Raw genomic sequence first — 13,976 nt, forward strand, 5'->3', positions numbered from 1 at the left:
TCCAATTGAATGTGGACGGATCTCTCTGAAGGGACGTAGTTTACTCTCTCTCTCTCTCTCTCTCTCTCTCTCTCTCTCTCTCTCTCTCTCTCTCTCTCTATGACTTCTGGATCGGCCGTTATGCGTCGCGGGAAATTTTATAGAAGATTTTCACGTCCGATTTTATTTAGCGTATATTTCCAGTTTTATTTTCGTTTTAGTGTTCTGCAAAAGAAGACTATTGTGCCGGCTTTGTCTGTCCGTCCGCACTTTTTCTGTCCGCCCTCAGATTTTAAAAACTACTAAGGCTAGAGGGCTGCAAATTGGTTTTTGGTCATCCACCATCCAATCATCAAATATACCAAATTGCAGTCCTCTAACCTCAGTAGTTTTTATTTTATTTAAGTTTAAAGTTAGCCATAATCGTGTTTCTGACAGCGATATAGGATATGTCACCATTGGGCCTTGGTTAAAGTTTCATGGGTCGCGGCTCATACAGCATTATACCGAGACCACCGAAAGATAGAACCATTTTCGGTGGCCTTGATTATACGCTGAAGCGGCTGTACAGAAAACTCGATAGCATCGTCATTTTTTTTTCAAATTGTGTAGTATTATATGACAGGTGTTATATAATACTTGATGTTGTTGGTTTGGTAAAATTCTCTTGGGGATTATCATTGTCATTTCTTAAAATCTGTGACGTATTGTATAACAGATGTTATATAATATGTGATGTTGTTGATATTGTAATGCTTTGTGGTAACTTCATGCTAAAATTACTCTCGAAAGAATGAATAGTTTGACGCGTGTGTGTATGTATGTGTGTATATATATATATATATATATATATATATATATATATATATATATATATATATATATATATATATATATATATATATATAGTAGGTGCGCATCACATATATAAGTGTAAACATGTTGATGTGTGTGTGTGCGTAAACATGGCTGGCAGGTCTGGAAAATGCCTATCAGTAAAGAGATTCAACATCAAAATCTTTTCCACTTTGTATAGATGCTTCTCGTGCGTGATTCATTCTGTGAAGAAATATTTCCAGCTTACTCTGATCATATTATGTGTATGGTGTATGTGTGTGTATATATATGTATGTATATATGTATATATATATATATATATAGCTGTATATATAAAATTTTGTGTGTGTATATTGAACTCTGATTTCTTTCCTTTCAATTCAGATCATGTGAAAAAGAAAACATCTACCCCCTTGAGATACTATCCAATTGCATCTTCCGGCAAAGAAAAAATAATTTTCTTCTTTTTTTTTTTTTTTTTTATATTTTTTTTTTTTTTGCTTTAGTGAATATCCTTTCAGCGAATCAAGTCAAAGGACTTTTGAATTCTTCTTCTTTGCTTAACAGTCCGGAAGGTTGTTTTTGTTTTCTATTTTAACATTTTTTTTATTGTTGTTTTTTTTATCTATGCGGAGCTTTATGTCTCTTGTATATATTTTCCGTTGGTTTGTTTTAATAAATGAACCTTAAATGATTTTTTTATTATTATTATTATTATTATTATTATTATTATTATTATTATTATTATTATTATTATTATTATAATTTTAAGACAAAAGCACAGATTACTAAGTTTAAACTGAAATAAAATCTGTTATTATTATTATTATTATTATTATTATTATTATATTTCAAGACAGACAGCGCAGATTATTGAAATGATATAAACAATTTCAATGTTGCTTTTACATTAAAACCCATTAAATGCTGGCGTCTCACATATCATTTTTATTCGCATAAATGCTGGAGTCTCTCATATTTTTATTCGCATAAATGCGGGAGTCTCTCATATCATTTCTATTCGCATAAATGCTTGGATCTCTCGTATCATTTCTAACCGCGTAAATGCTGGAGTCTCTCATATTTTTATTCGCATAAATGCTGGAGTTTCTCATATTTTTATTTGCATAAATGCTGGAATCTCTCATATTTTTATTCCCATAAATGCTGGAGTTTCTCATAGTTTTTCGTATAAATGCTGGAGTCTCTCATATCATTTCTAATCGCGTAAATGCTGAAATCTCTCATATTTATATTCGCATAAATGCTGGAGTCTCTCATAATTTTATTCGCATAAATGCTGGAGTCTCATTATTTTTATTCGCATAAATGCTGAAGTCTCTCATATTTTTATTCGCATAAATGCTGGAGTCTCTCATAATTTTATTCGCATAAATGCTGGAGTCTCATTATTTTTATTCGCATAAATGCTGAAGTCTCTCATATTTTTATTCGCATAAATGCTGGAGTCTGTCATATTGTTATTCACATACATGCTGGAATCTCTCATATTTTTATTCGCATAAATGTGGAATCTCATATCATTTTTATTCGCATAAATGATGGAACTTTCATTATTTTTATTCGCATAAATGCTGGAGTCTCTCATATAATTTTATTCGCATAAATGCTGGAGTCTCATTATTTTTATTCGCATAAATGCTGAAGTCTCTCATATTTTTATTCGCATAAATGCTGGAGTCTGTCATATTGTTATTCACATACATGCTGGAGTCTCTCATATTTTTATTCGTATAAATACTGGAATCTCTCATATTTTTATTCACATAAGTACTGGAGTCTCTCATATTTTTATTCACATAAATGCTGGAGTCTCTCATAGCATTTCTAATCGCATAAATGCTGGAATCTCTCATATCATTTCTAATTGCATAAATGATGGAACCTCTCATTCATTTTTATTCGCATAAATGCTGGAGTCTCTCATATCATTTCTAATCGCATAAATGCTGGAATCTCTCATATCATTTCTAATAGCATAAATGCTGGAATCTCTCATATCATTTCTAATCGCATAAATGCTATAAATTTTTATTCGCATAAATGCTGGAGTCTTTCATATCATTTCTAATCGCATAAATGCTGGAATCTCTCATATCATTTCTAATAGCATAAATGCTGGAATCTGCCATATAAATTTTATTCGCATAAATGCTGGAGTCTCTGATATTTTTATTCACACCAAAGGTAAAACAACAGGACCATTTCTTTGCCCAGCAAGGCTGTTCAAGAGAAGATCCAGAACTCACCTGTGTACACGGCCAGGTGAGAGTGATTATTCCTTGATGAGCAGGTGCGTGGGAGACTGACAGGCTGTTGGGACTTGTTCTTTAATGCTTTCCTGTTTTCTTGATGTTTTTTTTTTTTTTTTTTTTTTGATGCAGTTGCTTGCTTTGGGTTTTTCAGTCTTTGAATGTTCATGCTATGTTTATGTTTGATTTTGTTTTATAACTGGTTTTGGGACTGAATGATAGTTTTTTTTCTAATTATAATTATTATTTTTGATATTGTTGTTATTTTTATGATGATGATGATGATGATTATGAATAATGATTTTTTTAAATAATAATAATATTATTAATAATAATAATAATCGAAATAATAATTATTATTTTTTTATTAAATAATTTTTATAATAATAATAATAATAATAATAATAATAATAATATATTTATTATTATATTATATTAATGTTTTTCATCCCTATTCCCTTATTTTGTTTTTGTTGTATTTTGGTGACCAGACATTGCCATAAAGTTATAATATATATATATATATATATATATATATATATATATATATATATATATATATATATATATATATATATATATATATATATGCATGCATAGGAATTTTTTAAATTCTGTTTTACGATGGAACTAATCAACACGTGATGACGTGTTTTACAGAAATAAATTTCTGACTCACATCGGGATCGAACCCAAGTCTCTCAAATGAAAGGCAAGGGCGCTACCAAATGACCCACTCAGGCGGGTCATTTGGTATCGTCCTTTCATGTGAGAGACCTGGGTTCGATCCCCATGTGAGTTAGAAATTTATATATTTTAAATGTTCATTTATAATTAAATGGGTTATTATAATTTTATTTCACGATTTAGAATTTGATCTTACAATATATATATTTTTACTTTGCAATAATATTTTTCGGGAAATAATTTTATGTAACGGGATTTTATCATTTTATTTCATATTTTCAAATATGTTTGTACAATATATTTTATGACCTTGCAATTACATTTTTTTGGGCCATAACTTATTCCCTTATTTTAATAGTAATTTTTTTATCCCCTCAAATCTGAGTTTACGTTATATTTTATGACTTGCAATTATATTTTTCGGGAAATAATTCATTCCCTTAATTCAAGATTGATTTGTTTCCCCGAACACACCGGTTAGTTAATCAAGATTATCTCAGTTGTTTACAACATAAAATAAACAATGTTATTTTATTTACATATTTTTTGTCAAGATTATCTTGGTCTGTTTACAACTTTGAGCAAACAGCTGTTATTTCATTTTTTCTCTCCGAAGATCAAATTGACTTAGGACCTTGTATAGCGTTGCCTGTAATTTGAACGCGGAGGAGTAGCAGGATTTTTTCGTGTATTTGATAACACGTACTGAGAAAACACAAGGTTAACCCACTCTGTATTCTAGGAAATCGTGATTAGGAGACGGCGTTTTAGTTGTATCGTTCTCTCTCTCTCTCTCTCTCTCTCTCTCTCTCTCTCTCTCTCTCTCTCTCTCTCTCTCTCTCTCTCTCTGAAGACATTCTTCCTTCTACCTTCGCGGGCTAAAGGACCCGCCAAACGCTTGAAGCATTTTTATATACAACACTTCTGGAGAAGACAATTCTCTCTCTCTCTCTCTCTCTCTCTCTCTCTCTCTCTCTCTCTCTCTCTCTCTCTCTCTCTCGGAAGATATTCGTCCTTCTACTTTTGCGGGCTGAAGGACCCACCAAATGCTTGAAGCATTTTTATATACACTTCCGGAGAAGACGATTCTCTCTCTCTCTCCAAAACAATATACTATATATGTATATATATAAATATATAAATTTATATACATATACATGCACGCACATAAAATCTACTCACTCTAGTGCATATACCCAACTCACAGAGAGAGAGAGAGAGAGAGAGAGAGAGAGGAGAGAGGCCCGCTCCAAAGGGAGCCAGGAAATGTGGAGTCTTTCGTATTTCAGCCAACACTGTGTGCCCCCTTTTCAAATATTGAAAAGGGCAGAAGTGTTGACTGAATCACAGACAGTAGATCTTCACATATTCTAGTTTTCCTTTATTGCGCTCTCTCTCTCTCTCTCTCTCTCTCTCTCTCTCTCTCTCTCTCTCTCTCTCTCTTATACACAATCATACTCACGCCATGACGATTATTTGAATAATTGCCCCCCTCTCTCTCTTATACACAATCACAATCACGCCATGACGGTTATTTGAATAGTTACCTCTCTCACTTTCTCTCTCTCTCATACACTCACACCAAAATTGGCAGTTGAATGATTACCTCTCTCTCTCTCTCTCTCTCTCTCTCTCTCTCTCTCTCTCTCTCTCTCTCTCTCTCTCCTCTGACACACACGCATACATTCACACCAAAACTGGCAGTTGAGTATTTCTCTCTCTCTCTCTCTCTCTCTCTCTCTCTCTCTCTCTCTCTCTGCATAACCGGCATTTGAATAATCACTTTTGTTTATGTATAGTTTTGCATCTGTTTAACCGAATAATTGATTATCAACGTGATTCATATCAGCAGTGCTGAATTGAATTCCAAAACATGTATATAGGCCTTTTGTCGGTGCTAAAATATATATTGCATCGTATAAGTTGTCCTTTTTGCGTAGGCGCGTGTAGCAATAATGTCGTGGAGTTTTTTGCACAAGGGGCTCATCCATGACCCGGTAGGTGGAATCTGAATGTGGCACTGACCATCATTTTGTATTTTCTCTGGAGCCACCCTTGTTAAGGAAGACTTCTCTGTGTTGAAAAAATCATGTTTCCTTTTTATGTATATTCTGGTATGCGTATGTATGTTCATACGTGTATTACACACCTTTCCTGGTTCGCTGGTAATAGGATACAACAATCTAGAACGATGAATGATTAGGAAATACATCATACTCAGAGCTGTTAGCAAAATGTAAACATGAAAAAAACGCATCGCCTAGTGTAAGATTAGGTGATGTTGCGAAAATTAAATTAATAGCATTTGTGACTTATTACATATTTTATTTATTTTTAAAGGTCACCGTTAAGTACTGTAGAAACATGAAGCATTTGTGAATATTTATATTTAAAGAAAAAGTATTATTGCCTGATGTAAGTTTCTTTATTGGACAGATTGCGCGTTTTGTCAATATAAATATTAGGTTGAAGTATTGCGATTTTGTATATTAGATTGAAAAGGTGTGACTTTGAAGCTTATAGATTAATGATCTATGTAAGGCGGAATCTATAAGATTGAAAAAGCTTTCATAACATTATTATTATTATTATTATTATTATTATTATTATTATTAATTATTAAATACGATACCTTTATCATAAGAATCTTCTCCCACACAGCAAGAATCACTATGAAAAAAAATTATGTGATCTACTTAACAAAAGCTTTCATAACATTATTATTATTATTATTATTATTATTATTATTATTATTATTATTATTATTATTATTATTATTATTATTAAATACAATAACGTTATCATAAGAACCTTCTCCCACACAGCAAGAATCACCATAAAAAAAAAAAAAGGTTATGTGATCTTCTTAGCGCAATAAACACCGACCAGAGGAGACGCGCTTAGAATAACACGAAAATCCCTCTGGAGGAATGGAGAGAGAACAAGAAAAAAAAAGAGAAACAAAAACAAAAAAACAAAATAACAAAAACGAGACAGACCAAAGAAAACAATAAGACCCACCCAGACGCTCTCCCTTAACAAAAGGCCCGGAAGTTTTGGGCCGGAATTTTGCAGTCTCAAAGAAAATGGGATTTAAAAAATACTTCGCTATTCAGCAAGATTAAAGAAAATGGGCAAAAAATTGCCGAAGGAGGATTATGAGTTGTTGCTGCTCAAGGAGAGAAGGATGAAGAAGAGGAGGAGGAGGAGGAGGAGGAGGAAGAGGAGGAGGAGAGGAGAGGAGAGGAAGTGTTTGTTGTTTGTTGCTTGTTGCCCTCAAGGAGAGAGAGAGAGAGAGAGAGAGAGAGAGAGAGAATGTGGTGCATTGTGCAAGATAAGGAAATAAATAAAACTCATTTCTTGTGGTACTGCATGATAATTGTTAGTTATATATGCATATATATATATTTATATATAAAATATATGTATGTGTATATATATACATATATATATTTATATATATAAGATATGTATATGTATATATATATATATATATATATATATATATATATATATATATATAGGTAATTCAAATTCAAAAGATTTGCCCTTGTATGTTTACGAATGGATGAAAATAGTTTATAATGCCATAACATTCAAACTGTTATAGGACTTGCTCATGTTCATTTGCTTTCAGTTTTGAAATATCATTCTGCAAAATGATGTGGTGGCAATATTTTGTTCCAGATAAATCGAGAATGAAACTTCCTTAACTCTTAAGCTACTTTTAGTTTTCTGTAAAAGAAAACTATTGTGCCGGCTTTGTTTATTCGTCCGCACTTTATTCTGTCCGCACTTTTTCTGTCCGCCCTCAGATCTTAAAAACTACTAAGGGTAGTAGGCTGCAAATTGGTATGTTGATCATCCACCTGCCAATCATCAAGCATACCAAATTGCAGCCCTCTAGCCTCAGTAGTTTTTACTTTATTTAAGGTTAAAGTTAGCCATAATCGTGCTTCTGGCAGCGGTATAGGAAAGGCCACCACCGGGCCGTGGTTAAAGTTTCATGGGCCGCGGCTCATACAGCATTATACCGAAAGCACCGAAAGATAGATCTGTTTACGGTGGCCTTGATTATACGCTGTACAGAAAACTCGATTGCGCCTAAGAAACTTCGGCGCATTTTTTACTTGTTGATAATTATGCACAATACTCTTTTACATTTTTTATGAACCACGAAATAATACATTGAAAAGATTACATAGTTAAACCCAAAGGGATTCTAAGACTGAACCCGAAATTGGTAATAGCTGCGAGATTCTCACTGATCCCAGTGACCAGTTTTTACTCCAAGGGATTCACAGCCCTCGCTATGAGGGTTTTATTGACTGGATGGGGTGGACTGGAAGTTGAATTTATTGGTCCCTTTCGAAACTGTTATATCCAAGGTGCTTGAATTGTAAGCTTTACATATTGAATTTGTTTAAGAGTTTAAATATATCATCTATCTATCTATCTAATTATATATACGTACTGCATATATATATATATATATATATATATATATATATATATATATATATATATATATATATATATTTTTATCATGTATTATATATATATATATATATATTAATATATATATATATATATATGAAATATATATTTTTAAATCAATTATATATTGTTAACATGAATATGAAATTAGTTTTAAAGAATTATATTATGTATATTAACCTTAATATGTATGTATATTTATATATATATGTGTGTATATATATATATATATATATATATATATATATATATATATATATATATATATATATATATAGTCTCTTTTAGCATGGAAACACATACACAAAACTGACCTTGTGCATGGGTGTGTATGTGCGTGTCTAATTGTGTGCGTGTGCGCGCGCGTGTGTGCGCGCCAGAAATAGACAGGGAAAAAGAGAGAAGGAAAGGTTGAAGGCATATTTCAGATTCGTTTCGCCAAAGATGATTTCGTGGAGAATTTTACGACTGACCTTTATGGTCGAGTCACGCCATTTGCTTGATGGCGCTAATTGCCAGATTTGGAAAGAAAGAATGGCCTTCCTGCCCTTCCTTTGCCAGCCAAGGAATGGAGAGAGAGAGAGAGAGAGAGAGAAGTTTTGTTGAGATGATGAGAGAGAGAGAGAGAGAGAGAGAGAGAGAGAGAGAGAGAGAGAGAGAGAGAGTTTTTGTTAGATGATGAATTAAGTTTTTGTTAAATGATGAATTGAGAGAGATAAGAGAGAGAGAGAGAGAGAGAGAGAGAGAGAGAGAGAGAGAGAGAGAGAGAGAGAGAATAATGAAGTTTTTGTTAAATGATGAATAGAAGGCTCTGCAGTATTTCCTAGAGAGAGAGAGAGAGAGAGAGAGAGAGAGAGAGAGAGAGAGAGAGAGAGAGAGAAAGTTCTTATTGAATGTTGAATTGAAGGACCTACAATATTTTGAGAGAGAGAGAGAGAGAGAGGGTGAGAATGAAGTTCTTATTAAATGTTGAATTGAAGGATCTACAATTATTGAGAGAGAGAGAGAGAGAGAGAGAGAGAGAGAGAGAAATGAGAGAGAGAGAGAGAGAGAGATGAAAGTGAAGATTTTATGAAATGATTGCTGTTGATATATATATATATATATATATATATATATATATATATATATATATATATATATATATATATATGCTTTATTTGATTTTGAAATTCGGTACACCCTAAAAACGAAAAATTCATCCATCCCTCAGTCAAGTGATTCAAGAGTTCCCCAAACAGCAAGTGTTTCCCACTTCGGAAAAACACCCTTCCATACGACAGCAAGATAAACTTCAAAGTGTTTCCCCACCCACCCCATTACACCTGCCACTCATTACCCCTCCCGTCATTTCACTGGACAGGCTGAGTGGAACTCCTCTGTCCATAGACAGCGACGGAAGGCGACAGGTGGAGGTGGTCTCACTTGGTAAATAAATAAAGAGCGAAGAGGAATACACTTTCCTTCGCAGGGGGAAATAAATAGAGAGAACAAGAACACTTTCACTTTCCTCGGAGTCCCTTTTCATCTTGAGCTGCCCGTAATGGAAGGAAAACATGTCGTCCCTTCTTATTCATGAGAGAGCTGTTTTACGGCAGGTATGTATGAGAGAGAGAGAGAGAGAGAGAGAGAGAGAGAGAGAGAGAGAGAGAGAGAGAGAGAGAGAGAGAGAGATAGGCTTCTTAAAGGAGGCTTGGCCTGATGTTATTGTTGTTGTTTTCTTTTTTTCCTCCTCCTCCTCCTCCTACTTCCCTTCCTCCTCCACCTCCTTCTCCTCTTCATCCTCCTCCTCCTACTTCCCTTCCTCATCCGCCTCCTTTCATCCTCCTCCTCCTCCTCCTCCTACTTCGCTTCCTCCTACTTCATCCTCCTCCTCCTCCTCCTCCTCCTCCTACTTCGCTTCCTCCTACTTCCCTTCCTCCTCCTCCTCCTCCTACTTCCCTCCTCCCTTCCTCCTCCTCCTCCTCCTCCTCCTCCTCCTCCTCCTCCTCCTCCTCCTCCTCCTCCTCCTACCCTCCTCCTCCTCCTCCTCCCCTCCTCCTCCTCCTCCTCCTCCTCCTCCTCCTCCTCCCTCCTCCTCCTCCTCCTCCTCCTCCTCCTCCTCCTACTTCCCTTCCTCCTCCACCTCTTCTCTTGCTCTCCCTCCTCTTCCTCCTCCTCCCCTCCCTTCCTCCCCCTCCTCCCTTCAACTCACCCCTCCTCCTCCTTTCCTTCCTCCTTCACCTCCTCCTCCGCCTCCTACCTCCTACTTCCCTTCCTCCTCCCTCCCTCTCTTCCTTCCTCCCCTTCCTCCTTCTCCCCCTCCTCCTCCTCCCCTACTTCACCTCCTGCCTCCTCCTCCTTCCTCCTCCTCCTCTCTCTTTCTCCTCCTCTTCCTCCTCCTTCTCTTGCTCCTCCTCCTCCTTCTTGTCCTCCTTTTTCTTCTTCTTTTGTCCTCCTCCTCCTCCTCCTCCTCCTCCTCTTCTTCTTCTTCTTCTTCTTCTCTGGGAAAACCTTGTTACCCGGAGTTATGTTAGTACAGTTTCAACGGCGTCCTTTGAGGGGGGCGGGGTCCTGTTGGGGGCTTTCCATTCCAGCAATGTTTTCTTGCCCCGTTTGAGGTGTTCCGAAAAGGTGAGGAGGTTTTCTTGTAATCTCTCTCTCTCTCTCTCTCTCTCTCTCTCTCTCTCTCTCTCTCTCTCTCTCTCTCTCTCTCTTCAGGGGGGAAAAACAATGCGAGATGAAGGCTGTTCAACGGGGCGGGGGCAAAACTGTTGTTCAGACTTGCGTCTTTATCGTTGTTGTTTGTGCGTTCTACCGGAATATTTACTCAGTACAGCGTTATATATAAGCGTGCTTACGTAAGAAGTGTTGAGACGGTGGGTTCGTACCATAGGGACTGTAAGTACCGTTCTGATGCTGTGAGAAAGGCGCGTGCATTCTGCGTACTTAAGTACGGCCAGTTATGAGGTCAGCTGGGTCCTGGTAGAATGATGCAATTATATATACATATATATAAATTATATATATATATATATATATATATATATATATATATATATATATATATATATATACATATATATATATATATTATCGAAATAATCAACATACAGTCACGTGTGGAACAGAAATGAATTTCCGACTCACATCAGGATCGAACCCAGGTCTTTCAGTTAGCTTGGTTGGCAGTGGTATTGTCTTGCAGTTGAAAGACCTGGGTTCATCCTGATGTAAGTCAGAAAATTTATTTATATAAATATAGTCCATTTTTGTATTTTTGGTACCATATTATATGACGTAATAGCATAGCCGTCTCTGTTAAGAAGAAGAATGAGACGTAGAAGAAGAAAAAAAAGATTAGACCATCCATGGTATACAAACAAAAGACAAAACGAATTGAGGATTGGTCAAAAATCGACTGACACTCGAGTTCCAGATGTTCACGAAGTATCTCGTCGTTTACAACGAGGCCTTGTAGTAGTCCCTGAAATGTCTTGTAAATGCTACCCAACGAATATATATATATATAATATATTATATATATATATATATATATATATTTATATATATGTATATATATATATATATATATATATATATATATATATATATATATTATTTTTTTTCTTTTTGTTCTTAAGGATGATTTAATTACAACTTTAATACTGAAGAATACTGGGTTACTTTTTAACAAGTCGTAACTACAACATAAGACTTCAAGGTTCATGCAACAGTGAATAAAACCTGTAAGCTGTGACCTGTGACCTAACCTAAACCGAGTTCATTTTGATTGTGACCTCACGATGCCATTTTACATTTGCAGCTACATATATAATTCACTATTCTTTGTGTCGCCTTGTGAGTATTGACGCTGGCGCGGTAACCAGAAGTAATTATAAGACATTATAAGATATTTATTAGGTGTTTTTTTTTATTGCTTCCGGATAATTTTGATAGATGTGTCGTAAGGGAGCTGATAATGATTGATGGGTGCGGTAAATCATATTATTGGATTTTTCCCAGTTATTTTTTGCTGAATTTTTTCATACGACTGAAACTTCGTTCTGTGATAATTCAATTTTTTTTAGTTTTGTTTTATAGCAGAGACTTGTCTTTTTCCGTATTTTTTTTTATCCAGTTTTTAGCAAGTGGTATTTTTTGCATGGTTTTTCTGTGATAATGGAGATTTATAGCATTAGTTGCTTTTACCAATTTATGACTTGTAATGTAATTTTATTTTCTCCTTTGTTAAATTTTGAGGACGGCTCTGATATATATGTATATATATATATATATATATATATATATATATATATATATATATATATATATATATATATATATATATATATATATATATATATGTATATATGTATGTATGTGTATGTATAAATGTATAAACATATATATACACATATAGTGTAATATTAATGAAATACTTTTTATCACATTCGCATTATTATGCAATATTCACGGAATGTTTCGCGTCGATATCGTAAGGTGTGGCCTGTATTGATGGCATGAAATTTAATCTCACGCAGAGATTCGTGAATAATAATAATAATAATAATAATAATAATAATAATAATAATAATAATAATAATAATAATAATAATTTGTGTAATAAAAATCCACATTTATATAGTAAGTATATTACTATGTAAATTCATTGTGGATTTATATTGCACTGATTGTTTTTTTCACGAGATTGTGAATTTCTTAATAATAATAATAATAATAATAATAATAATAATAATAATAAACTCGCGGAATTTTTTCTTTCTCATTCCTTCGTGATATCCAATCAGTTTGATGTGACCCCGGTTTGAAATTCAATTCTGTTTTTTTATCAGGAGTAAAATAAAAAAAAAACCTTCAAAGTTCAATAAAAAAAAAAACTTCACCCAAATCGGACTCAAGCCACCAACGTCACGAAAATACTTCTTTATTTATGCTACGGAATTCGCAAAGAGATTCTGACGAATCAGGAAGTATTATTTTTTCGGGGAGGGGGTTGGAGGGTAGGGGAATACGGGGAACGGGCAGAGGATATTTCCTCCAGAATGAAGGTCGTTAGCTGTCAATGACCTAAAAGTGAATACGGTTTTCATAGGAATGAGACCCTCCAGAATGAATATATATATTTATATATATATATATATATATATATATATATATATATGGGCCCACGCCCATCAAACATACACAAGTCTCTTAAAATATATATGGAATATAGTGTACAGAGATATATATATATATATATACAAATAAATAGAGCTTACAAAATTTAAATGAACACAAAATATGGACTTACACCAAATTAAGATAGACTATACAATTACACTTTAAAGAGAGGGCCCTGAAAGTAATAGGATGTCGAAAAGACAGAATAATATATTATATAAACCAAAAATAAAATATATATGAAACATATATATAAATCATATCGAGGGGAATATATATATCTGAGATATAAACGTATGGAGTCCTCTGGAGGAATTAACTGGACAAAGGGCACAGTCGATGAAATTCACTTTTAGCAGCAGTCGGTTACAGCAGCAGACTTCGACTTAGAAGACTGTGGCGCGGGTTCAAATCCGCAGCCGACTGATCAGAGAGGCGGACACTTTGCTATCCGTGTAGACACCCCGGGATTATGTATGTAATCAACGGATAGGTTTGCTTAAAAGCAAATGGATGTTACTGACTAAATACATCCAC

At 34.3% G+C, this 13,976-nt stretch overlaps 2 protein-coding genes across 2 annotated transcripts in view; both read left to right on the forward strand.

The window, feature by feature from the left end:
• The window catches only part of LOC136827780 (trichohyalin-like), a 115,141-nt gene that overhangs the window by 78,071 nt on the left and 23,094 nt on the right, over positions 1 to 13,976 (forward strand). The window contains exons 6-7 of the mRNA XM_067085239.1: positions 3,037 to 3,102; positions 9,487 to 9,701. Of these exons, the coding sequence (XP_066941340.1) occupies positions 3,037 to 3,102; positions 9,487 to 9,701 (281 nt within the window). The remainder of the gene's footprint in view (positions 1 to 3,036; positions 3,103 to 9,486; positions 9,702 to 13,976) is intronic.
• The window catches only part of LOC136828133 (carboxypeptidase N subunit 2-like), an 849,326-nt gene that overhangs the window by 12,047 nt on the left and 823,303 nt on the right, over positions 1 to 13,976 (forward strand). The gene's annotated exons all lie outside the window — the stretch shown is intronic.

The sequence above is a fragment of the Macrobrachium rosenbergii genome, chromosome 42, assembly GCF_040412425.1.
Source record: "Macrobrachium rosenbergii isolate ZJJX-2024 chromosome 42, ASM4041242v1, whole genome shotgun sequence".
Taxonomy (NCBI): Eukaryota; Metazoa; Arthropoda; class Malacostraca; order Decapoda; family Palaemonidae; genus Macrobrachium; species Macrobrachium rosenbergii.